General features: G+C 37.9%; 1 protein-coding gene across 1 annotated transcript; it reads left to right on the top strand.

Annotated features, from left to right (window-relative positions):
• The first annotated feature begins 540 nt into the window (after positions 1-540).
• On the top strand, positions 541-22,382 carry FBXO30 (F-box protein 30). The gene is made up of 3 exons (XM_040238634.1): positions 541-715; positions 9,320-11,369; positions 14,720-22,382. The coding sequence occupies exons 2-3, from the start codon at positions 9,336-9,338 to the stop codon at positions 14,921-14,923; spliced, it is 2,238 nt and encodes a 745-aa protein (XP_040094568.1). The 5' UTR covers positions 541-715; positions 9,320-9,335; the 3' UTR covers positions 14,924-22,382.
• The last annotated feature ends 4,338 nt before the right edge of the window (positions 22,383-26,720 follow it).

Raw genomic sequence — 26,720 nt, 5'->3', positions numbered from 1 at the left:
AGAGTCGGGACACGACTGGGCGACTGAACTGAACTGGGCCCTATCAGCCGGCAGGAAGGCCTGCTCACCAGATTCAGTGACAGCTGCCCCATTTTCTAAATATGACCTAAGGGGAAGACTGCTGCACCCAGAATTAAGGGATCTGGGTTGCTTATCCTACAATTAAAGTAGTCACTTTAAATTGGGTCTGTTTCCTGAATTCCAAAACTGCGTGCCTAGGATTCCGTTCAGGAATACAAGTTTCTAAAATCGAACAGGATTTGGTAGACTTGCGGGGCAGAAGTCACGTGTAGCCCAGCTGGAACACCCCCAAACTGAACGCGCGGAACCCAGCGATTTCTGACTCCAGACCACACCCTCTTGCCACGTCCCTTCCGGGGAGGAGAGCGAGTGACGGTGGGAGCTCAGCGTGCGCGCCCCCGGCTGGCTCGGCGCGCGCGTCTCCGCCCGACTTGCCACAGATCCGGAGTCTGGGCCGGGTGGGCGGGGCACAGCGGAGAAGAGCGGAGCGGGGCGGGGCCCGCGGAGAGGACCGGCGCCGGGAGAGGACGCCGAGGGGGAGAGAAAAGCCGGCCGCCCGGTGGGGCAGAGGGGCGAGCAGGAGGCGGGTTGCACGGGGGTGTGGGGCGCCGAGCGGCGCCGGGACAGCGGGGAGCAGCTGAGCACGGCGGCCGCGGCAGCTGGGATTTGGGCCGCGGTTCGGCCGGGCCGGCCGGTGAGTGTCGGGGGCAGCCTGCCCGGGAGGCTGGCGCGGCCCGGGCTGTGCTGGGGGGCAGAGGCGGCGGCCGAGCCGGAGGCGCCGTTGCGGCGGGCGGGCCCGGCCGGGCCTGGGGCGGAGTAAACACGGCCTCGCGGGGACCCCGCGAGTCCCAGGCCGGGTCCTGGCGGCGAGAGGGCGGCGGCGGCGGCTTGGCCTCCGCGCCCAGCCCGCTGCCCGGCCGGCCCTGGAGGCTGCCGGCAAATGGCGCCTCAGACCCCGTGGGCCGATCCCTCGGTGCCACCCGGGCTCGCGGGTCTGTGGGTGAGGGTAGGTGGGGGAGAAGCCAGAGTTAAACTTAGGAAGCCCTGAGATCCTCGAAAACCCGGCTTCTCTTCCCTTTTGCAGATTAGAAACTTGCTTTGTTTGGGGACAGACGGGTTAAAGTAATACTGAGAGGCATCGCCGACTGTCTCCACGGGATGAGTGAACTTGGTAACTTTTCCATTCATGGAAGTGAGAGGATCTTAGTATTAGCCTCAGCCCTCGTTAAAGAGAAATATCCTGATTTTATAGGTCTGAGGGATATGACCATTTCCAAGTTGTTTGTGTCCTGTCTCCTGGAAGTGCCTTGCTGGGAAGGGAGCACAGCGTGCACGTTGAATTCAAAGTAATCTCATTTGAGCGCGTTTTTTTACGCGTGTATTTAGAGAATAGAGCCAGAACAACGTATTGTTTATCATGGTTCTAGTACTCCATTCCCCGCTCTGCCTGTGTCTTGTTTTTGTTTCTGAGCCATGTCGTAAGTTTTGGATAAAAGATGCTTGGGAAGGAATTGACCTTTTATTCCATAATTGCTTTGTTGACTCGGATCCAAGATGAAGTTATTTATGGGCATTCTGGTTTCAGTGTAGATTAACTTAAAACTTTACATACAAAACCCCAAGCTTTCTAAGCTTTTAAGTTCTGTCTGCTGCAGTTCAATCCATTTTTGTGTCCTTTAGAGTCCTAGAAATTCTATTAACACATTTTGCGTTTCCTCATATTTTTTAAGCTTTTCCAGAGTTGTTGACGGCCAAGAGGGAAGAGAGTAGCATAAAATATAAGATGAAGGTTTTCTTAAGGGTTGAGGTTTTCAGTTTACAGTTTTCGCTGAATCATGTTATTTATGCTTAGTCACTGTTTCTTACTACAGAAGTTTAATTGAGGATAACATGATGTTTTGCTAACTTTTTAAATTGCTAATTTCTTTTTATTTAGTATTTTAATGCGGTGACATAGCTCTTTGTGTATGTGTGATTCTGGAAATGTTAGTGGGTGGAGTTTTGAGAGTGTTATCAGAGAACTGAAGTTTCGGATATAGGCAAACTTTTATGCATTCCAAGTGTACTAGGTATTTAATTTCAATCCAGTACTTTTGTGTGGCTAGCATTGGAGATTTTTTTTTTAATAAAATGTCCTAATATGCTATTAAATATAATACATATTTTGAGATACTGTATATAGTTAGAGAGGTGCTTTAAGGTCACCGAAATAGGTCTTGTTTCATGTGTGTTTACTATTTGATAGACTATGTTACTAAAATGTGGCTTTTAATGGCATAAGCCTTATGCTATTGGGGTGGTTTTGGTAATTCTTGTAACTAAGTTACCATGACTGTTTGTTTCATTAAAAGAAGTTAGCACATGCTGTGAAATGACACGGTATTTGTAGAATTTATTAATATTCAAGTCTTCAGTCAAAAGGCTATAAAATATTATTTAATTTCAAATTTATTTTTGATGAAATAAGTGAGATTGGCTTTGGACTAGTGGTTTTTACACTATAGGTAGCTCAATAATTAAATACAAGATAAGCATGCCTCAAATACAACCCAGTCTTTGAAAATCTTTTTCCAAAAAGGTTTGTCTTATTTTTTAAGAGTGAATAATGTTAGCATTAGATCCTCATATGATTGTTTTTAAAAAACTTTATAAATGACCTGATACGGAAATATATAGATAGATAAAATTTTGTGCATGTGTGTGTGTCTGTTGTGTAAAGTGAAGTGCATCTGTCTTCTGAGCAATACATGTTTGTGTTTTACTGGACACGCTAATAATTATATCCAACCTTTGTAGAGTACTAGGTTGTTTCCACAGTAGAGTAATTGCATCACGGTCACAAAGCTGAGTCCTTGGAAGCCCGTCCCCTGTGCCATGCTGCCCGTTGTAATAAGTTGAGTTCCACCATTCTGGTGGATTATTTTTATCTGAGTATCAACTCAAATAGATTCTGGTATGAATATTAAATATTAATATTTCTTACTTTAATTTCTGATGTAAGTCTATAGTAATTTCTTTTGTTTATTTAGTGGAGAACAATTTCAAGTAGTTAGGACTTTCACTTTGAGATCAGTTACCTATGGCCGTGTTTAGAAATGCAAGATTTGTGTTTTGATTATATCATAACTAAAAGGGTAAAAACTTGAAAACAAAATTCCACATAATTAGGTCATCATTCTATTTTTTAAAAAAGTCAGAACCAAAATTTAATAAAAGAATGTATACTGCGTAACCAGTTGAGCCATTTTGAACTCATCAGTAGGCCAGGTAGTTTGAGATGGGAGTTTAATGATCTTGGATTTTTCAGTCTTGGCTAGTCATCCCAGCCCCCTTTTTTATACCAGTAAAATAAAATAACCAATTGAGGTTATATTTTTATTATGGCCTTTAAAACTGAGCGCACCTGATGAGTAAATCAGCAGCAGTGTTTGTATTTATTGTGCAGCAGCACCTCTGACTATGCAATAAGCATGAGACTCTCTCTGGAGGAGTCAGAACTGATTGCTAAATATGAAATTTCAGTCATAGGCCTACTGGTGAACTAATGAATAAGTCTGTCTATAGTTCTATTTCAGCCTTTCATTGAAGCAACATTTTATTGTCTCAGTGGAATTTTTTTAATCTAATATCATTCAGTTCAGTCACTCAGACATGTCCGACTCTTCGCAATCCCATGGACTGCAGCACGCCATTATTCCCTGCCCATCACTAACTCCCAGAGCTTGCTCAAACTCATGTCCATTGAGTTGGTGATGCCATCCAACCATCTCATCCTCTGTCATTCCCTTCTCCTCCTGCATTCAGTTTTTCCCAGCATCAGAGTCTTTTCCAATGAGTCAGTTCTTCACATCAGGTGGCCAGAGTATTGGAACTTCAGCATCAGACCTTCCAGTAAATATTCAGGACTGCTTTCCTTTAGGATGGACTGGTCGGATCTCCTTGCAGTCCAAGGGACTCTCAAGAGTCTTCTCCAACACCACAGTTCAAAAGCATCAATTCTTTGGTACTCAGCTTTCTTTATGGTCCAACTCTCGCATCCATACATGACTACTGGAAAAACCATAGCTTTAACTATACGGATCTTTGTCAGTAAAGGTCTAATATCATATTGATTGTAATATTAAGGAAGTAGACTGATGCCACTTCCTTTCCTCACCCTCTACGTACTCAGTCATCTGCACACATGTGGACACCTCAATCTCTGCTATTCTTTTTGAATTGCATCCCTCTGTAGTCAGTAACCTGTAACCAGACTGCAGGATTCATTAAAAAGTTAAAGAAAATATACAGTTAAACATTTCCTTCTGTGCCTTGTATTATTATTATTATTTTAAACAATGGAAGATTGAAATTAATTTTCTTTGATTTATTTTTCCCTTTGAATTGCTTTTTTTGATGGACAATTTAGCTTATTCCACATATAATGCCTGGAACATATGCCCTAGATACTCAGTAAATATTTGAATTCTTTTGACTTTTTATAGAAGGTACAATGAGGTAATTTTTAATTTTGACTCAATCTGGTTGACTAATAGTAGACTTATAAAGTATGTTTTTATGATGTATGTAGCTTTCCATGGATCAAGAATTGTTTTGGAATCCATTGGTTATTTCTTGTACTATAATTTTTTCACTCATATTAATAAACAAGGCTCTAAACAAGGCACAATCTTGAATACAAGGAACACTGGAGATCCCCTGGAGAAGGAAATGGAAACCCACTCCAGCATTCTTGCCTGGGAAATCCCATGGACAGTGGAGTGTGGCGGACTACAGTCCATGGGGTCACAAAAGAGTCAGGCATGACTTAGTGACTAAACAGCAAGCGCAGCATGACTAGTATTACCAAGGAAAAATGCAGTGTGTAATGAACACATGAGTATATGGAATCCGTGTCATACCTTGCCTTTGGTTATGTGGAAAAGTACCATTTAAGCTGATAAAGATTTGAGACAACAGGAAAGGGGGAAGAGAGAGAGAGAGAGAGAGAGAGAGAGAGAGAGTGTGTGTGTGTGTGTGTGTGTGTGTGTGTCTGTGTGTCTGTGTCTGTGTCTGTGTCTGTCTGTCTTTGAGTCAGAGGCAGACCTTAAGATCAGCCTGAGGCAGCATGTTGTGTTGAATATTTGGATGACTTGATTTAGCATATTTTAAAATAATGCTAATTTGCAGTTCTTTCTTTATCTATTGCCTTATGTATTGTCATGAATTTGGAAAAATAATTCTTTTTTGAAGGCAGTATCTTTATGTCTAGAAATAGCCTTAAATAACAAGATCTCATTTCATTGTATGGGCAAATGCCATGTCTTAAAATTGTTTTTATGGATTACTTGTCAGCCACTTGGATTATGAGTTGGCCTAGAATTTCTGTTGGAGAAAATTTGAAACTATTGTAAAGCATTTAATCATTTGCAATATTTTGCAATCTAATGAAACTTTTTTCAGTCATTCAACTTTAAGTGTAAATAGATATGTTATTTGGAAGATTAAAATTCTGTTTTAGAGTTTTTAAAAAACTTAATATTGAGGAGTTTTAAATTAAGCTCATCTTGAGCTTGAAGCTCGGTTGTAGCAATATGTTTTCTGCCGGACCTGCTGTGTCACTGTTCAACTGATAAATCAGGGATCGGCATTTTAAACTTGTTTCATAGAATTCCTGAGCAATTGTGAAATACTTTTAGGAGGCATATTTAATTTGATAATAGCGATTTTGAAAGAGGATGGATCTGAAAGTTTTAAATTCTGAAAGAATACCCGAGAATACTCTTTGGATATTGTCTAGTACATTCTTAAAAATCTTATTTCTTAATATATTTAATTGTAAAATGGACTCAAACTTGATTGCTTCTTTGTATAACTGTTTTGAGTAAACAGCTCAGTTTATAAACAGTAAATTTGTACTGTTTTGTACATTTATATTGAGCATTACATATGTAAGTTTTTTAAAAAATAATTTAGTAAAACACTAATGTTCAAAGCAAAGTAATGTGCTATTATAATTAGAAAGGACCAAAAAGACTTTCTTGACCACAAGAGTGATTAAGTGCTGGGATAAACTACAAGCAAAGCAAAGTTGTGTAACCTCCATTCCTCAAATAACATCTTAAAATTGCATCACTGGTTACTGAAGTGCTTGTTATTTTCTTAAACTTTTGTAAGTAAGCATATCTGTTTTTGTCCACATATATTGATCAGATACAGATTGCAGTCCTAGCTCTGCCACTTACTAGGTAGATGACCTTGGCTAAGTCACTTAGCCTTTCTGTACCTCAGTTTTCTCTGGGCTGTTACAAGGATTAAGTGACATTAACATGGTATATATTAATACCAAGAAGGATAGAGTACCTAGTTAATGTTCCTTTTTCCTTTAAGCCTACTTCAGTAAATAATAAATGTTAGGGACTTATTGCTGTGGATACTTTTATTTATTTATTTTTTAAACATTTGTCCAAAGGAGGAATAGTGTGGAGGAGTTTATTTATTTTGAGCCTTGAGAGCCTTCTACTTCTGCCTTTTAAAGTTGTTGCTATTATGCGTTAACTCAGTTGTTTGTAACAGTTGCTATTTTAAACACATCTGAATTAAGGGATGTTTTGAGATGTGTTCTGTCTGGTGTGGTCATGTGATGTGCGTGTAACATAAAGTGTTCCTGCGAGTTCTGAGAGCACTGGTCACTTCTGTTGGAACTGCTTGTATTTTTAGGTTTCTCTCTTAGTAACAGTCAAGTTTATAACCTTCAGCATGTGAGATGAACTCAGTCTAGTTGTTGCAAAATAAGAAAGCTGCAGCTGTTTTCACAATCTAATCACTCAGTAAAATTTGTCTTCTTAAAGTTTCTCTGCATAAGTTACAAATGTCATCATTAGCCTGTCATTTGTTCTATTTTGATCCCTTTAGCAGTATATCTTTAATTTATAGGTCATTTCCTTGGCTTTAAATTTTATAGGGATAAACATTCATAAGTATTCATACTTTGTAATTTTAAAAAACACTTTAAAATGCAGTTTTGTTGATAAATGTGTGCCTCGTTTTCTTCTGTCCCTGGCAGTAGTGCATACCGTAATATCACCTCAGAACTTTGCTGCTTAATCACCAAAACTCTGTCAATGGTAGACTTTTGCTATTTGAGTTTGAGGAAAATTAAGTCTGTCCTAGAGACAAATAGCAATCTGGGAAATAATTATTTTACATTAGCCACCTAGATGCAAGATTGAATTTATGGAAAACAATATTGAAAGAGCTAGCAATCTCTTATGCACTAAAGTGAAGAAAATAGGCTAAAAATTGGTTTCTTATCCAGAAAATTATTAATTTAATTTGGGGAATTTTGAGGTGAGTTACCTGTGCCATATGCAAGTGGAAGTATATAGTAAGTAAGTAGCTGTAGAGATCTGAAGTTTGGACGAGGGATCTGGGCAGGAGGTACAGATAAGTTTTCAGCATATAAGTGGCAATTGAAGCTTTTGAGAAATTGAGAGCTCCCTGGGAGAATGTATAGATTGAACCAGAAATAACATGGATCCTTGAAGAAGAGAAATATTTTAGAAGAAAAGATTAAGGAATAACTAGAGATAGGGGAAAAAGCAGGGAAATGTGAGATCATAGAACTAAAGAAAGATAGTAGTTCGGAAAGGAGGAGGAATTAGTCAACAAAATGATGTAATGGCTAAAAAGATGAGGTCTGGAAAAAATGCCCTTTGAATTTAGCACTGAGAATCTTCATGCAGCGGTTTTAGTGAGTGGTTGTAAAAATAAAGCCACATTAGAGGGCTGAAGAGTACATGGGACGTTAACAGGGTTTGTTTATTTGTTGTTTTTCTTTTGAAAGCTTGAGTGAATAGGAACAAAGTAGTAGCAAAAGGAAGATACTGCTTTATTACTTAGGGTTTAAAGATGAAATAGCCTTCTAAGTTTTTGCTGCTACTAGAAACAAGCCATTAAAGAAGTTGAAGATTTATAGAAAAGAAGACATTGAACAGGCTTAGTAATTATAATTTAAATTGGTGCATTGTGGCAGTGCTTTCTCTTCTTTGTGTATAAAACTTTTCTTGATAAAAGCAGGAAAGACCATTAGTTATCTGTAATCCTTTCATGTTATTTTATGGATGCTATTTCTTTGCTTAAAATCCTCAGTGATTTCTAACTACTTGAAGTCTGAACTCCTTAGAATAACATACAGTACACTTTCCATGATCTGTCTTATTCCTGTCTGGCCTCACCTCTCACAGGTACTTTGCATGTCACCTGTGAGCCAACAACACTGGGAAACCTGAGGGTCCCTCAGCGTGTTTGCCAGTTTTTGCGTTCTGTATTTGCCTATGCTGTTACTTCAGCATTGAATACCCTTCTTCCTTCCTAACCCTACCCTCCTATGATTAAGACTTCTCATCTTTCAAGACTGCTGTGAATTCTTCTCTACTCTCTTCCCATATTGATTATTTTCTCTGTCATATTAATCATATTAAAAAGTGGCATGATTTTACTTTCATCTCTGATCTTGTGCTGTAGCTCCTTGAGAAGCGGCACTGTGTCTCCTAATTATTGCCATACCAAACACAGAGTCTGGTACATGGCAGTTAAACAATAAATAAGTGTTGAATAAATGAATGGAAACCGTGGCCCTCAGAAGTAAGTGATTTGCCCACTGTCACAGAACTGGAGCTAGAACTTACATTTTTTGGTTAAGTGCCCTCTATGTTTTATTAATAATAAGGCTTACTCTCTTGATTTGTTATAGAATTTCTTAAGGCATATGTAGAAGGAGAGGTCAGTAGCTGAAATCTAAAGTGAATTGATGTATTTAGAAAGAATATAAAGAAAATTTCTACTCAGATTCTAGTTAACTATTTTCATGAAATTCAAATTATTCTGTTTCAGGAATATGATGAGGTCTGTGCAATGTGGGGGTACATCATAATCAGTTTAATTAAAGTATAAAAAGATACAAGTGCTCTCTGAAATCTCAAAGTTAAATATGCATTAACTTGTTTTTGGCATTAATTTATACACTACACAATATACTAGAATTTAAGTATTATATTTTGAAACATTTGGCCTTTTGAGCAGATTGTTCCATGTTATGTAAAAATGAATTTTTGACTTTTTGAATTGATGTTCTTAAGTTGGTTCAAGATGGATCAATTACATGTAAAATAAACCCTTTAAATATGTTTATTTTATATATTTCATTCTCATAGAAGCCAGTATACCTTCATGATTTGATTTTTATTCTTAAAACATTGTTTTAAAAATCAGCCACTTTTTGCCTAACATCTTATTTCTTTTCCATCTCAATAACCAGAGCGGGACTGGCCATCATGGAGGAAGAGCTGCAGCATGCGCACTGCGTTAACTGTGTCAGCAGACGGTGCATGACGAGGCCAGAGCCGGGGGTTTCCTGCGACCTGACTGGTTGTCCATTGGTTTGTGGGGCAGTTTTCCACGCCTGTAAGGCTGATGAGCATCGACTTCTGTGTCCATTTGAACGAGTGCCTTGCTTAAACAGTGACTTTGGATGTCCATTTACAATGGCTCGCAATAAAGTTGCTGAACATCTAGAAATGTGTCCTGCAAGTGTGGTGTGCTGCACTATGGAATGGAACCGATGGCCAGTTAGTTATGCAGACCGGAAATCATATGAAAATCTAAGCAGAGATGTTGATGAAGTGGCACAATTAGATATGGCCTTGGCCCTTCAAGACCAACGGATGCTCCTAGAATCTCTTAAAGTAGCCACCATGATGTCAAAAGCAACTGATAAAGTGTCAGAACCTAGAGAACAGATCTCAGTTAAACCAAGTGTCTCAGAAATCCCACATACTAATGGTTTGGTGTCTGTTGATGAGGAATCTTATGGTGCACTGTATCAAGCTACTGTTGAAACAACCCGAAGTTTGGCTGCTGCTTTAGATATTCTGAATACTGCTACAAGAGACATTGGCATGTTAAGTACGAGTCTCTGTGCTTCCCCAAATGAAATGAATGAAGAGCAAAATGCCAGAGAAAGCTTACAGAATAGAAACCCGAAAGACCAGGACCATCTTTATGAGGATGAGATGGGAGCAGTAGGTGGGATTGACCATAAGGACACGAGCCACAGTGCCCAGTTGGAACAAAATGGCTCAAGTGATTTATTGTGTGACTTGGATGCCAGTTCTTATGGCACTCCTGCTCTTTGTAATGGCCTTCCTTTGGAAGATATATGTGCACAGGTCATTGAGCAGAACCAGGATTTACGTACTGACTCAAAACAAAGTAACTTAACAAATGGAGGATGTGTAGCATCAGATGGCTCTTCAGAACCTTCTAGTTCACTTTTAGTAGCAGCACAAGTTAGGGAAGTAATACCACCTAATGCTTTGCCTAATGGCACAGTTCAGCATATCCTCCTGCCAGATGATGATGAAGACTTGTGTTGGAAAAAGGTAGACTTAGGGGACCTACGGAATGTGGATGTCTTATCTTTCAGTCACCCTCCTTCATTCAAATTTCTTTCGAATTCATGTTGGTCTAAACCAAAGGAAGATAAAGCAGTAGATACATCAGATTTGGAAGCTGCGGAAGATCCAATGGGTCTCCAAGGAATAGATCTAATCACAGCAGCATTACTGTTTTGTCTAGGAGATTCTCCAGGTGGGAGGGGTATATCTGATAGTCGCATGGCTGATGTTTATCACGTTGACTTTGGGACTCAGACTTTCTCACTTCCATCTGCCATTTTAGCTACAAATACTATGGTTGGGGAAATAGCTTCAGCTTCAGCTTGTGATCACGCCAACCCACAGCTTTCAAATCCAAGCCCTTTTCAGACACTGGGGCTGGACTTAGTATTGGAATGTGTCGCTAGATACCAGCCCAAGCAGCGTCCAATGTTTACATTTGTTTGTGGACAATTATTTAGAAGAAAAGAATTTTCATCGCATTTTAAGAATGTGCATGGTGACATTCATGCTGGACTCAACGGCTGGATGGAACAGAGGTGTCCTCTAGCATATTATGGTTGTACCTATTCACAGCGTAGATTTTGTCCGTCAACACAAGGAGCAAAGATTATACATGACCACCATTTGCGGTCATTTGGAGTTCAGCCGTCTGTATCTACAGTGTTAGTAGAGCCTGCTAGAAACTGTGTGCTGGGTTTACATAGTGACCATCTAAGTAGTCTTCCTTTTGAAGTCCTGCAACATATTGCAGGGTTTCTCGATGGCTTCAGCTTATGCCAGCTCTCATGTGTATCCAAGTTAATGAGGGATGTATGTGGCAGTCTTCTCCAGTCTCGTGGAATGGTCATACTTCAGTGGGGGAAAAAGAAGTATCCAGAAGGAAATTCGTCATGGCAGATAAAAGAAAAGGTTGGTGTCATTTAATTGTATCAACTCCTTATTTGACATATAATAGGCACTTAATAATGTTGTTGCTGTGAAATTGATCATCCTTGTTGTGAAATTGCGTGCGTGCATGCTAAGTTGCTTTAGTCATGTCCATCTCTTTGCAACCCTATGGACTATAGCCTGCCAGGCTCCTCTGTCCATGGGATTCTCCAAGCAAGAATACTGGAGTGGGTTGCTGTGACCTCCTCCAGGGGATCTTCCGACCCAGGGATCAAACCCATGTCTCTTAATGTTTCCTGCATTGACAGGTGGATTCTTTACCACTAATGCCACCTGGGAAGCCCATTGTGAAACTGACCATCCTTAAAAATAATTCATATGATGACAGACTTTTTTATAAAGATAATAAAAATGTGAGTACATTGTTAGAATTGTTAGTCATAATCACATATTTACTGCAGACATCCTAGAACTTTCCTAGAAAGTTCTAATCCTAGAACCTTCTAATGTTGTATGACAGGCCGCTTGTAGTTCTTCATTTGAGGGGTTCTGTACCTACTTACTTCTTCTGAAACAACTCCCTTTGCTCGAGTCCATATTAACTACCTTTCTAATTTGGGCTACATCTGAAACATTTGCACTGTAGGATGATGGAGGAATCAAGGAGGTTTCTTTTTAATTGCTTGCAGTTGGCAGCTTCTGTACATTCTTAGACCTTTCTTTCTTAGAACTTGGTTGTTACAAGTAAAACTTAAATAAGGAGACATGAAAAAAACGTTTACTACTAGCAAGTGACCAGTGGAGTATTTGGGGTATTGTTGTTCAGTCCCTAAGTTGCATCTGACACATTGTAGCCCCATGGACTGCAGCAGGCCAGGCTTCCCTGTCCTTGACTATCTCCCAGAGTTTGCCCAAATTCATGTCCATTGAGTCTGTGATGCCATCCAACCATCTCATCCTCTGCTGCCCCCTTCTCCTTTTGCCTTCAGTCTTTCCCAGCATCAGCATTTTTTCCAGTGAGTTGTCTCTTCACATCAAGTGGCCAAAGTATTGGGGCTTCGGTATCAGTCCTTCCAATGAGTATTCAGGGTTGATTCCCTTTAGGGTTGAATAGTTAGGTCGTCTTGCAGTCAAAGGGACTCTCAAGAGTCTTCTTCTGTATCACCGCAGTTTGACAGTATCAATTTGGGATATAGAAAACAAAATGGATGGATGTGGAGATGGCTTGAAGTGAAATAAGGGCAGTAGGATTTGTTGTTGGTGCAGACTGTGGGTTTAGCACGGAACAAGGGTGTGTTGCAGATTGGAAGTTTGACCAGGAGATTTAGGCAGGTCTGGGAACAAAGCCTAGCTCCACCATTTTCCTTGTGTGATATCTTATTTTTGCCAGCTTCTGTTGAGGCACTGTCCAGTAGAAACTAGAAGGCATTACTGTCTTTGATTGAAAGTGTTTTTTCATTTTAGAACATTTATAATATGAAACTTTCATAAAGTACAAAAAAATGTGATAACCTTCATATTGGTTGAACAGGGGTCATATTTCTGGGTACTTTGTTTTTACCACCCTTAGGTTTTCTCTTATTTTGACTCATTGCTCCAGTTTTTTTTTTTTCATTGCTCCAGTTTTTGAGAATTTTGCATCTGCTTCTGTGCTCTCCTGAAGCTTTGACCAGTAAATGCACACATTAATTATTTTATGTGGAAAATTTCCTACTTGCTGTGTATATGTGAGTATGTGTGTGGCTTCATTTACGACATGATTTTGTGTTTTTCTGCCATTGGGCTGGGACACTCAGAGCATGGTCCCTTTCTGTCCTTGCCCACTAGTATTGATCTATGAGGTGAATTATTTTCTGGGGATTCTGTCACTACAGAAAGTATCATCTACTTGTGGAGTTTAAATTGCCATCATTTATACAAATTACTTACATGTGTATATCCCTGGCCATTTTCTCCTCTGAATTCCAGGTCACTATATATAGGCACCTACGAGACATCTCCATTTGATTATCTTCAGTATATCCAGCCTACTCCATTTCTCTACCCCTCTTAATCTCAGAAAGTTGCATTATCATCTCTTAAGTTGCCTAAACTAGGAATTTGGGAGTTAAGGTTAGCCCCTTTTTTCCCCCTTTGTTTCCTTCTCCTGGTGTTCCCACAGTCCTGTTGCCCCCCTTCTTCATGCCTCGCAAGCTTTTCTACTGCTATTTCGCTGGCTGGTCCCGCCTGTGGCTCTCTTCTGGGTTACTGTAGCAGCCACTTCCTTACTGGGCTTCTCTTTCCAACTGAGTCCCTCTCCAACATATTGCCTGTAGAAGACGTAGAGTGGTAAATAGTTTCTTGAATACAGTTCTTATGCTGTAGTGCTTAAAAACTTTTAAAATGTCTGTCCATTGCCCTGGGTTAGGGGCAGATTCCTTAATGAAACATTTAAGAGTTTTCATAATTTTGTCCTTACTTGCCTCTTGAGTTTCCTCTATATTCCAGCCATGGAATTTACTAGTAATTGTTGAATGTTTTCTTCTTGCCTTAAGGTGTTTGAGTACACTGTCCCTGAAACCTCCATTTGAATGCTTGAAATGTGTAGACAGTGTGCACTTTTATTAATTTATTTAATCTACTGTCCCTATTTATGGATTAAAAAAACTGGTTAAATAACATGTCCTTGAATTCAGACCTGGGAACCTGTTTCTGGAGCTTGTGATCATCATCTCCTTGGTATATCCTGCTTATTCCTCAGATCTTATCTTGTCAAGAAAGCCTTCTCCTAAAGTTCTTAGGTGCATTTTTCCCCAGAAATGCATTGTTTATTGATAGGGAATAAGAACTGTTCATTTTACAAAAAGTTCTATAAAGATTTCCAGAAACATTCAACTTATATGCAGAAGTACTTGTATTCGTCAGTATTACTAAATGCCATTACTATTTATAAATAGTGAAAAGAAAAGTTTCCTCTGCACAGTATCCTAGAATGTTTTTTAGTATACTTCATATGGTGTAATGGAAATTTTTTTGGAGAAAAAAACACTTGTATTATCAATACCTCCTATATACATAGTCCTTTGGGTAGGATGAAAATCTAGTACAGTGTATATTATTTTAGGAAGTGACTCTAAATGTTCTATAGAAATTAAAAATTACTAAATAAGCCAGGTTGGATGTGATTTTTTAATGCTAAGTTTTTTCTTTTTTGTTATTAGATTTCTTAATAATGTCATAGAAGTTATCTTATAAATACTTAATAAAAAGATTTGTATCAAAATGAATTTTGTAGCAAGCCACTTGAAACTTATTTCTCACAACAGTCAGAAATGAATGTTTTAATTCTTATAAACTGACTGGTTTAAATCTGAAGTAGAGTTTTCTTCTAGGTATGGCGATTCAGTACCGCATTTTGTTCTGTCGATGAATGGAAGTTTGCTGACATCCTGAGCATGGCTGACCACCTGAAGAAGTGCAGTTACAACATTGTAGAGAAGCGGGAGGAAGCGATCCCACTGCCGTGTATGTGCGTGACGCGAGAACTCACTAAAGAGGGACGTTCACTTCGCTCAGTTTTAAAACCTGTACTTTAAAAAGTCAAATTCCACTTGCACATACATGCAAGCTCCTAGTATAATTTCTTTGTAATATGTGACACTTTATTAATGTATTAAAGATTACAACTAGCTAAATTTATTGTCACTATGTATATAATGTTTTGAAGTGACATATATTTTTATAAAGTACTGGTTAGTTGGGAAAAAGTTGCCTTAATATTTGAAGTGTGTGAATTTTTTGGAACTTGCTGGACAGGGTGATTTAATTTTTAGCTACATAATTTTCAGAATTAGTATTTTTAATGGTGTGCATATTTTGGTTCTTACATTTTTTGCTTCTTAAACTAACAAGATCCTGACCAAACAATTTATTTCTCATTTTCTGTGGGTTACAACCCATGCATTCAAAAAGCAAAACTTTGATTCTGATTTTTATATCATAAGCTCTTCAGATAAAGCATTCAGTTGCTTAAGCACTGCATAAAAGCATTATAAAATTTTTATTTTCTAGTGTTCCCCTTACATAACTGTTGATATGGAGATGATCTGTAATGTATACATAATATTTAAATCGTGAATGATGTGGATAATGCCATTTGTCTTGTTTTAACAATAGTCCACAAAAATGTTGTCTCCTTTTGTATTTACACCTCTCATACAGAGAGTTACCATTTGCAGCTTTTTTTGGTTAGATGCCACATCCAAAGACTCATGGCAATATGTTATGTGACAGGTTAAAGCAAAACCAAAAAAAAAGCCTGTGAATTTAATTTGAAATTGTATATATTTGCTAGGAATTTGATGTTTGGAGAGAAAAAAATACAGTCGACCCTTCATATCTGCATATCCATGGATTCAATCGAAGGATGGAAAATATTTTGAAAAAAAAATTTTCATGAAATTCCAAAAACCACAACTTGAATTTGCCACTCATCTTCAACTATTTACATAGCACTTACATTATATTTGGGCTTTCCTGGTGGCTCAGACAGTAAAGAATCTGCCTGCAATGCAGGAGACATGGTTTGATCCATGGATCGGGAAGATCCCCTGGAGAAGGAAATGGCCACCCACTCCAGTATTCTTGCTTGGAGAGGAGCATGGACAGAGGAGCCTGGCGGGCTACAGTCCATGGGGTCACAAAGAGTCAGACATGACTGAGCGACTAACATTACACTACTACTACATTATATTTACAATTGTTTACATGGTGGTTTCATTGCATTCAGTTCAGTCGCTCAGTCTTGTCTGATTCTATGCGACCCTATAGACTGCAGTGCATGCCAGGCTTCCCTGTCCATCACCAACTCCTGGAGCTTGCTAAAACTCAACGTCCATCGAGTCGGTGATGCCATCTAACCATCTCATGCTCTGTCATCCCCTTCTCCTGCCTTCAATCTTTGCATTAGGTACTATTAATAGTTTAGAGATGATATAAAGTGTATGGGAGGTGTGCATGGGTTATGTGCAGATGCTGTGCCATTTATATGAAGCAGTTGAAAATCTGTGAATTTTGGTACTGCAGGGATTCCTGGACCCAATCTTCTGCAGACGCTGAGGGACAACTGACTGTATGCCCCATTTTAAGTTTGAGTTGGGCATGTTTTGTGAATAAATTCCAGATATTCACAGTACAGAGGGCTTAAATTTTTTCAGAAGTGTTTAAAATTTTTGCCTTTTGGTGTTTATAAAAATCACAATTATGTTGTTTTAAGACATGTAAAAATGTGACATTTGCTGTCCTTTTAAGATGACAATCATGAACTGCAGAGAAGCCTGTCTTGGTTGACAATCTCTTTAAAACTTTTCCAGGTTAATATTCCATACACTTCTGCACCAAAAAAGTAAGAATTTTACCTTTATGTATAAATCAAAATTTAACAGAAATATCTTCAAAGACCTATTCTTGAGGTATTTTATTACAGTTTTCAAATTGATTTATGCTATCATTAACCTGATATGGTCAGTTTAAAAAATGAATATATCAGTATTAAGAAATAAATGGCAAAGATGGGGACATGTACTTAAATAATTTAGGTAACTTCTGGCATTTGGTAGTCTGAAATGGTTACAAATTACTTTGTTATATATAAAATTTCAAAACTCTGTTTTGTCTTCTCTTCCTACATTTGTCCCTAAGAGTGCTCTATTGTTAACTAGATTCTTGATTCCCATATATGGCAATCGGGCTGGGAAGAGGCATTCTTTGGGCATTAGAAAAGAATTCTGAATTGCTTAAAACCTGATTTGGTTGGATCAAGTCCTTATTACAGTTGAAAAATACAGCATTGCAGACTAATTAGTTGTTTTGCCTCACCTGTCATTTTAATTAGAAGAATACTTATTTCTCAGTGCTTAAACTATTGTTTTGAACTGTGAGATTTGAATTATATAAACAGTCTCTTTCTGTGAAAAAGTCAGAAGATATCAAATACTGTAAAGTATAATTCTGCCTCTTGAAGTTTTGCTGAAGAATATGTCTGGTTAGGATAGCACAAACATTAACTTTTTGTTTCATGGTTGTGCTTTTTAAAAATCCTTGTTCTTTTAAGTTTAGACTCCTTATTTTCACGTTAGATCATGAGATATTTACCATTTTTCACCTTTTATTTTCTTTTACACATCTTTGGCTGTTTTCTTTTTGTTTTTTATGCCACCATATTATTTTGTTAAAATGTTTTCTTTGTGTAGTATTTGTTCAAGTTCTAATAAAATTAATATTTTCCTTTATATGGCTCAGTAACTTGAAAAAAACCTTCATTTAAATAAAATATTTATCCTTGTTTGACAAAGTTGAGACACAGTCATGCTGTTTCTATAGTGTGATTTTCTGCATGTTATAGGAGTTCCTTGATGATTATCATTGCTCACCCATGTTTTACTGGTGAACATTATTACTATTTTTATTTAATACGGAAAACTCAATAGTTAGCTTTACTCTGCCCCTTCAGTGTCTTCTTGAAAGTAGTCCCACCTGGGGCTGTTGAACGGCTGAAGAGTTTCTGGCAATAGTATTTTTCTAAAACTTGTAGTGGGAACAATCTGTCTAGCTTTTTAAGCATGAAAAGGTTTGTGTGTTGGCCAAGTATGTCGTCATTTGAGAAGTCTTTATTGATTCCTTAGTCTTTGCTAGCCAGAAAGATAAAGGCAAGTATTAAGAAGGAGGGAAATACCTGAATTCACTTTTCTCCTCTGCCTTTGTCCCCAGAACTGCCTATTAGCTTAATCTCAACCTTTCTTTTCCCCTTTCTCCCTCCGTCCTTGCCTCTTTCTCTCTCTCTCTCTCTTTCCCCACTCTCTGTCCCTCTTTCTCTCTCCCTCACTCCAGCTTCTGAGGTTCACAGATCACTTAAGAGTAGTGTTTCCCAAAGTGTGGTCCCTTGACCGTCAGCATCACCTGGGAATTTGTTCAAAATGCAGATTTTTGGACCTCTTCACAGACTTACAGTATCTGAAACTCTGGTGTGGGAACTGGCAATCTTTTAACAAAGGCCTCCCCAGAGGATTCTGAAGCATGGTAATGTGTGAGAATGTAAGGAAAGCCTGGGATGTGCCCGGTCTTCTCGTGAATAATATGTTGTTAGATACATGTGTGTATGTACCTACGTGTATAATCTAAAATTAAGAGTAATAGTAATTTATTAGTATTACTTAAATGATTAAATTTAATGATATATGTTGTCTTGATCTTACAGCCGTATGACAAATATTAATACATTGGGTACCATGATTGTTGGACATTTTTTTAAAAAGCTAGTATTTACTAGTATTTTAAATTTACTCTTATTACTAGTGTTTCACTAGTGTGTCTTCTGGTCAAAGTAAATTGCAGATTGTTTATTAGCACTAACATTTAGCTTATCATCATTCATTCTCTTGTTTAGTGGTTGTAGAGTTATGTGAACATATTAGGTTTCTAGGATAAATGGGGTAGAAATAAAAAGATACTAGATTAAATTTGAAAAGAATTCTGTAGGAATTCTTTCAGTGCTATCAATAAGAGGTATTAAAGATTGGGTTTCTGATTTATCAGTAATACTGACTCTCTTTTGGTCTTTGACCCTGTGCTACATGTCCCAAGAATATTGTTACTATTTTTAACTATCCTTTAACATTGAAGATTGGGGTTCTTGCAGATTTGGTAGTTTATACAACTACACTGGTAATAGATTTTTAATTTCTGGCAATTTGTATGTAAGTGTTGGTGTTTAGAAGCAAAACATGATTTCATGTTTTGCGTCCCAGTCTAAAAAAATGGTTTATTTTTTAAATTTTCTAAGGGATAGTTTTGGAAACATTAAAAAATATTTCATGCATGACACATCACACTGGAAGGTGATTAATTGGAACCTGCAGAGGTGAGTGTCAAGAATTACAGTAGAAAGAAATCCCTCATTCTTTCAAAAGGCTGGGCAGAGCCTTCTGATGGAAATAATTTCTCTGATGTGTATTTAGCTGGTTATCTAAATGTAGCTCTTAGCAGTTTTGACAAGCCTGTGAGGCCTTGGAAGCAAGACTGTGTAAGTCAGGCCTTTAATTAGTTTATCAGTGACTCATCCATTGTGGTTAAAATAATTCAGTGATTTTTTTTGAGAATTTGATATAAATCTGATTTCCAAACAAAAAAGTTTAAGATGTACAAAGTAAAGGCCAACTAGTAAACTCCTTTTTAAGTAAAATGAAGGAAGAGGAAGAACGGTTTCCTTTAAAGTCATCTTTTACACTGTTTTTCCTTGATTTAAAAGAACTAAGTAAGTTCAAAAGTTAAGACCTTTCTTTTAAGTTACCATTGTATGGATTAAAAAAACTAGGTATTCAAAGTTTAGGTACTGATGAGTGTATTAGAGTGTTTGAGAGCAATGTGTTCTGACACAGTTGTTTACAAATGCATAAAGAGAAGGGTCATTCAGATGTAGGGAAATTATTTTGGAAAATATTGTTGCATAGAATATTTGATTCCTCACAAGTGTTTTAGAATGAGTTATTGGGTAATACCAAAAGGAAACAAAGTATTAATAGAAATCAAGTACAGAATGCTGTTCTGAAAATCCTTTGCAGAAATAGTCTTTTGCTGAGTTTTCAGTATTTTGCTGCATCTGTGATTTGTAAAATTCTGTAAATGTATTGTTTATACATATATTTATTTGTATATGAAATCTCCATAAATTGGCCAAGTAGATTTTAATAAACAACATGTTGAGATATGCTAATGGAGATACATCTTGAAGTGCTATTTTACCTTAGGACATTTTAAAACTGACATTTTGTATTCAGAATGTTCGACATTCCAGTGTGTTAAGTGGGGAGTGACTTTTCATTAATAAACTACATAGAAGTGAGTTACATACAAGGATGATGCATGAACATGCTCTATAGAAATACAATAAAATTCATTGATGAATCTCCTATTTTATAATTTTTTATTTTTGACATGCTGTACTGAAGCATCTATTATTTACTATGAAGAAAAGCATTTTGGAAGCAAACTGACAGCAGAAGCAAGGGAAATCTGTTTCTTTTTCAGTAACACCAGTAGAATTTGAAGCATCCCCCAAATCGTATTATTAACCTGTTCGCTTGTAAATATGATAGGAAATGATCCTCCAATACCTGAGTTGTAGTAGTGGTGTTTAATTGTTTGTTTGAAAGAAATAAAACTGCATTTCTGTTGAACTCTTTTAAGACTAACCGACTAACCAGGTCAAATTGTCCTTTCTTAGTAAAAGCAAATTTATCAGGTTTAATTTTTCCTTTTTTCTAATATAAATTATTAGAATTTTTTACTCAGATCTTCAAACAGGTAAATAGGTAGATATATGTGTTGTTTCATCCTTGTGGTGGAGGAACTGACTAGAGTTAGATAGCTTTCTATACCCCTTCCAGTCAGAGATTATTATCCAGTGGTCTAATACAAGAACAGGAGCAATAATTTGTTCTCGCTCAAAAGATTAAAGTGGAAAAAAGATCCTGCCTTTTGTTGTCCTACATTTTTTTTTTTTTCCATCGAAGTCCTCCTTTCCACATTAATTGTCATTGTTTCTTGTTTTATCATATGACTTCAATTTTCTGATCAGGTGATCAAAAAACCCAGATTAAGCACACACAGTTTTCAGAAACTTCTTTTGCTGATCAGCCTACATTTTGTCACTTGGTCAAGAAAGTTCAGATTTGATAAAGTAACTTAGTTTCTTTTAAAGTCTTTTAAAGCTCACAAGTTTGTAGGGTTGAAGAATTATCAGTATTCAAGTTTCATCACATTATTTGATTAAAAGAAGTCAAATCATAGAAATAGAAACAATAATGGGTTACTACATCTGTTCAAGAGTAAAATTACCAAGTGAATATGTCAACTGGGATGTCTTTTATATCAACCAATAACTTTAAAAAGCTGTTAACCTATATTAGAGATTTGAAATGAATAGTATTGATTGCCTACAACATTCCAGTACTTTTATGATTAAAAACTCTGACATATGAAATGTTGCTCTAAATGATTAATAAATCACTGGATATGAATTCTGAAGACTTTTATGCTGCATTTAAAATGTTAAAGATGTATTGTTTATCTGAGCGGTGTTTAACTACCAGTCAATCCTGAAAACTTGAATTGCATTCTGAGAGGTAATTGCACTGACTCATTAACTTACCTCAGATGTCATTTAGTTTCCAAAGTGTCTTCTTTTCTTCCTGATTTACATAATTTTCTTTATTTTAATTGCAAAAGGATATGGTATTTCTTGAAAAACATGCTAAGTGAAAGAAGCTATACACAAAAGGCCCCATGTTGTATGATTCAATTCCATTTATATGAAATAATCCAGAATAGGCAATTCCATTGAGATAAATCAGATTAAGGGTTGTGCAGAGGGAATAGTAGGAAGTGACTACCTAATTTGGTACTGGTTTCCTTTCAGTAGTAAAAATATTCTAGGACAAAACAGTGTGGATTGCACAATGCTGTGAATGTATTAAATGCCACTAAATTGTTCATTTTAAAATGGTAAATTTATGTGTATTTTACCCCAGTGTTTTTAAAAAAAGGGAGTGTTTGCAAGTCATTACTAAAGCCAAAACATAAAGTGTTCTCAAGTGTGCATGCTCAAGCTGTGGTTTAGAATTAAATAAGAGCGTTAGTAATGTAACATATTTATTCAGTTTAAAGTCCTGGTGAAATTCATGAATTCCATCACAGAAGTACTGCTGACAGCAGCAGAAATAAAATTGTAATTCATCTTAATTATTCTTGTATTTAAAGAACTGTTAACAGGGAGTATTGGTGTCCATGTTCATTTTTCACATTTCACATTTTCTATTGATTCTTTGTGGCACAAATCAATCACACTTTTTTAAAGATCCATATATAAAATCATGCTTTGAAAAAATGTATAATTTTCATGGTCATTTTTTACAGTTTTATATTTTGTTTTCCTTTTAAAGAGCAAATACACTGATGTATTAGATAAGACTAAATTAATAAATTGAACTGATGTGTATACATTTTGTATTTTGAATTGTCTTGTGGGAAAATACCTGAATCTTGGGATTAGTAGGGACTTTAATGATGATTTAATTTCTCACTTTGTGTTTGGAGAAATTGAAATGTTTGTCTGTGTTTGTTCATTAAACAAGAATTTCTTGAGTGCTGATGCCAGGCACTGTATAGGCTGAATTCTGGAAGGTTATGACATGCCTCATGAATTCGTACTACCTGCTTCCTCCTCCTCCTCCTATGATTACTGTGTATCTGGTAACTAAGCCAGATACACGGACAGATGGATAAGTTCCAGAAAAGGAAAGACTTCAGGCACTTTTAAGTGTTCTTCATATATATCTTCCTCAAATTTGAAAGACATATTCTTTAGTACAGTAAAATATACATGATTCCAAAGAGTCTACTACTTGAGGAATGCATTTATTAACAGATTTGTTTTCATGACTTTAGGAAGGAGGTATGTTTAGATTACCTTAAGCCAATTACTTTCCATTGTGTTCTAAAGAGCTGACTCTGAAAAAGTGTTGATTAAAATTGATATTAAAAAAGTTAAATTACTTAGCAAATAACTGCATCTCATATGATTGGGGGTATATATGCCAACTAAGGCACAGGGGTGCTCCAACTTGAGCAGTAAGTATAATTAAATGAGCTAAATAGACTGAGGCTGCCAGTATGATCTAAGCTGTTAAGATAAATGGGGTAGACAAAAGGAGACTTACACCACAATAGGTTCACTTACACCCTGCAGCGAGGCCCACAGTCAAAGACTAGGAGGAAGGGAAATAATTGTGATAATTCATACTCAATTTGTTGTGATTTTTTACTTTCATGATTTATCAATTTTGTGATATTTCTACAATAGCTAGGACTTCTTATCAAAGAGGTTATTTGACCCAGATTTCCTTAATCATTACTTAATCATCATAATCTGTCCTCTTGTAGGCTACATTTCTGCACCATTTCTCAAACACTTTATATCCTTTCACATCTCTGACCCTTTACATATGCTTCTTTTGCCTACAATGAAAAGGGAAATTGTTAGTTGCTCAGTGTGTCTGGCTCTCTGACTCTTTGTGACCCCATGGACTCTGTCCATAGAATTCTCCATTCCTTTCTCCAGAGGATCTTCCTGACCTAGGGACTGAACCCAGGTCTCCTGCACTGCAGGTAGATTACTATCTGAGACACCAAGCAAGTCTTGCCTAGGATGGCCTCCAAATTCTTTGGTAAACTTCAGATGCTTGGTGAGGATCCAGTTCTGGTATCACCTATTTTTTCCTAGACCATCCCAAGCCAATGAGTCGCCCTCATCTATGTCCTCATCCACTTAAAAAAAAATGATACCTTTTTCTCAGTATTCATCCCACAGCACTGTCATTTGCTGTTATCTGTACGCTCTAGGCAGAAACCATGTCTTAATTAGGTTTGAATCCCTGTCCCTAGCAGAAGGCCTTACACACAGAAGGCATTCAGTAGTTGTCTGCTGAACTAATCATGAAAAACAATTGAATATTTTTAATGCTATTTCAGTTAGCTGTTAGTGGTAAAGAATCTGCCCTCTAATGCAGGAGACTCAAGAGACACAGATTCAGTCCCCTGCTTTGGGAAGATCCCCTGGAGGAGGAAATGGCACCCTACTCCCAGTATTCTTGCCTGGAAAATCCCATGGACAGAGGGGCCTGACAGGGTTCATGAGGCGTCAGACACAACTGAGCACCTGCAGTTAGCTTTTGCTGCATAACATGCCACCCCAAAACTTCATGGCTTGAAACTAGTTTGATTAACTCATGATTAGTTGACTGGGTTTGGTCTGGTCTAACTTGGCTGATCTCTGTCTGGTTGGCATATGCATCCACGGTCAGCTGATGGGTCAGCTAGAGGTTAGGTGACCTAAGACAGCGTTACAGACATATCTGGCAGTTGCCAGGTTGTTGGCTGGAGTGGTAGGGATCATTAGGCCACATGTCTCTCATCATCCCTCGGGCTAGCCCAGGCTTATTTATGTGGCAGTAGCAAGAACACAAGAGAGTAAGCCCCAGTGTGCAAGCTGCTGCTTGTCATCTCTGTGAATGCCCCATTTCCCAAAGCAGCTACATGGCTAAGCCCAGATGCAACGGATGGAGAAACAGGTTCTGTGTCTGGGTGGGAGAAGAAGCAAAGGCATGTTGCAAATGAGTGTATGTATAGAAATGGGGAATCTGGCCATTTAAATCTACCACAAATGCCCAGGAAATTTCCAATTTGGTAGTCCTGCCTTTCCTCTTTAGATTTTTCTAGCAAAATCCCCTAAATATTACACACTATTCAAAAATTAAGAGCCAGTTCCAAAATGGAGGAGAGCATCATGATTTCTAAGGGCAGGGGGATAGCTCCACAGGTCAGAGAAGCAGCAGCAGGAGGGGAGCATTGTGGTAGAAAAGGGACTCCTTTTTATACTTTTAACGTTTACAGGATCTGTAGTCATCACCTATCTCTCATTGCTAATATTAGTAACTTGTAAGTTCTTTTTTGTTTTTCTTAACCACTTTTCATAGGCCTTTATCTCTGAACTTTCTATCCTGTTGCACTGGTCTATATGACCCCCCCATTCCTAGGCATATACCTGGAGAAAACCATAATTCAAAAGATACATGCAGCCTAATGTTCATTCCAGCACTGTTTACAGTAGGCAGGGCATGGAAGCAATCTAAATGCTGATCAATAGAGGAATGGATAAAGATGAGGTGGTACATATATACAATGGAATACTATTCAGTCATAAAAAAGAACAAGACAATGCCATTTGCAGCAATATGGATGGACCTAGAGATGGTCATACTGAGTGAACTAGAGAAAGACAAATATGATATCACATGAAATCTTAGAATGATGAGCTTTTTTACAAAACAGAAGTAGAGTCACATATATCAAAAACAAACTTATGGTTACCAGGGAATAAGTGGTGGGAGGAGAGATAAATTGGGAGATGGATTGACATAATGTACTGCTGCTGCTGCTGCTGCTACTAAGTCGCTTCAGTCGTGTCCGACTCTGTGCGACCCCATAGATGGCAGCCCACCAGGCTCCCCTGTCCCTGGGATTCTCCAGGCAAGAACACTGGAGTGGGTTGCCATTTCCTTCTCCAATGCATGAAAGTGAAAGGTGAAAGTGAAGTTGCTCAGTCGTGCCTGACTCTTCACAATCCCATGGACTGCAGCTCACCAGGCTCCTCCGTCCATGAGATTTTCCAGGCAAGAGTACTGGATTGGGGTGCCATTGCCTTCTCCGGATGTATGTACTACTACATATAAAATAGATGACTAATAAGGACCTACTGTATAGCACAGGGAACTCTACTTAATACTTTGTAATTGCCTTCATGGGAAAAAGAATAGATTATATGTATATGTATATGTATATGTAGGGAAAACCACTAGACCATTCAGGTATGACCTAAATCAAATCCCTTATGATTATACAGTGGAAGTGAGAAGTAGATTTAAGGGCCTAGATCTGATAGATAGAGTGCCTGATGAACTATGGAATGAGGTTCGTGACATTGTACAGGAGACAGGGATCAAGACCATCCCTATGGAAAAGAAATGCACAAAAGCAAAATGGCTGCCTGGGGAGGACTTACAAATAGCTGTGAAAAGGAGAGAGGCAAAAAGCAAAGGAGAAAAGGAAAGATATAAGCATCTGAATGCAGAGTTCCAAAGAACAGCAAGAAGAGATAAGAAAGCCTTCTTCAGCGATCAATGCAAAGAAATAGAGGAAAACAACAGAATGGGAAAGACTAGAGATCTCTTCAAGAAAATTAGAGATACCAAAGGAATATTTCATGCAAAGATGGGCTCGATAAAGGACAGAAATGGTATGGACCTAACAGAAGCAGAAGATATTAAGAAGAGGTGGCAAGAATACACGGAAGAACTATGCAAAAAAGATCTTCACGACCAAGATAATCATGATGATGTGATCACTGATCTAGAGCCAGACATCTTGGAATGTGAAGTCAAGTAGGCCTTAGAAAGCATCATTATGAACAAAGCTAGTGGAGGTGATGGAATTCCAGTTGAGCTGTTTCAAATCCTGAAAGATGATGCTGTGAAAGTGCTGCACTCACTATGCCAGCAAATTTGGAAAACTCAACAGTGGCCACAGGACTGGAAAAGGTCAGTTTTCGTTCCAATCCCAAAGAAAGGCAGTGCCAAAGAATGCTCAAACTACTGCACAATTGCACTCATCTCACATGCTAGTAAAGTAACGCTCAAAATTCTCCAAGCCAGGCTTCAGCAATACGTGAACCGTGAACTCCCTGATGTTCAAGCTGGTTTTAGAAAAGGCAGAGGAACCAGA

The sequence above is a fragment of the Oryx dammah genome, unplaced genomic scaffold, assembly GCF_014754425.2.
Source record: "Oryx dammah isolate SB20612 unplaced genomic scaffold, SCBI_Odam_1.1 HiC_scaffold_4, whole genome shotgun sequence".
Classification (NCBI taxonomy): Eukaryota; Metazoa; Chordata; class Mammalia; order Artiodactyla; family Bovidae; genus Oryx; species Oryx dammah.
This window is presented reverse-complemented; position numbering and strand designations above follow the sequence as displayed.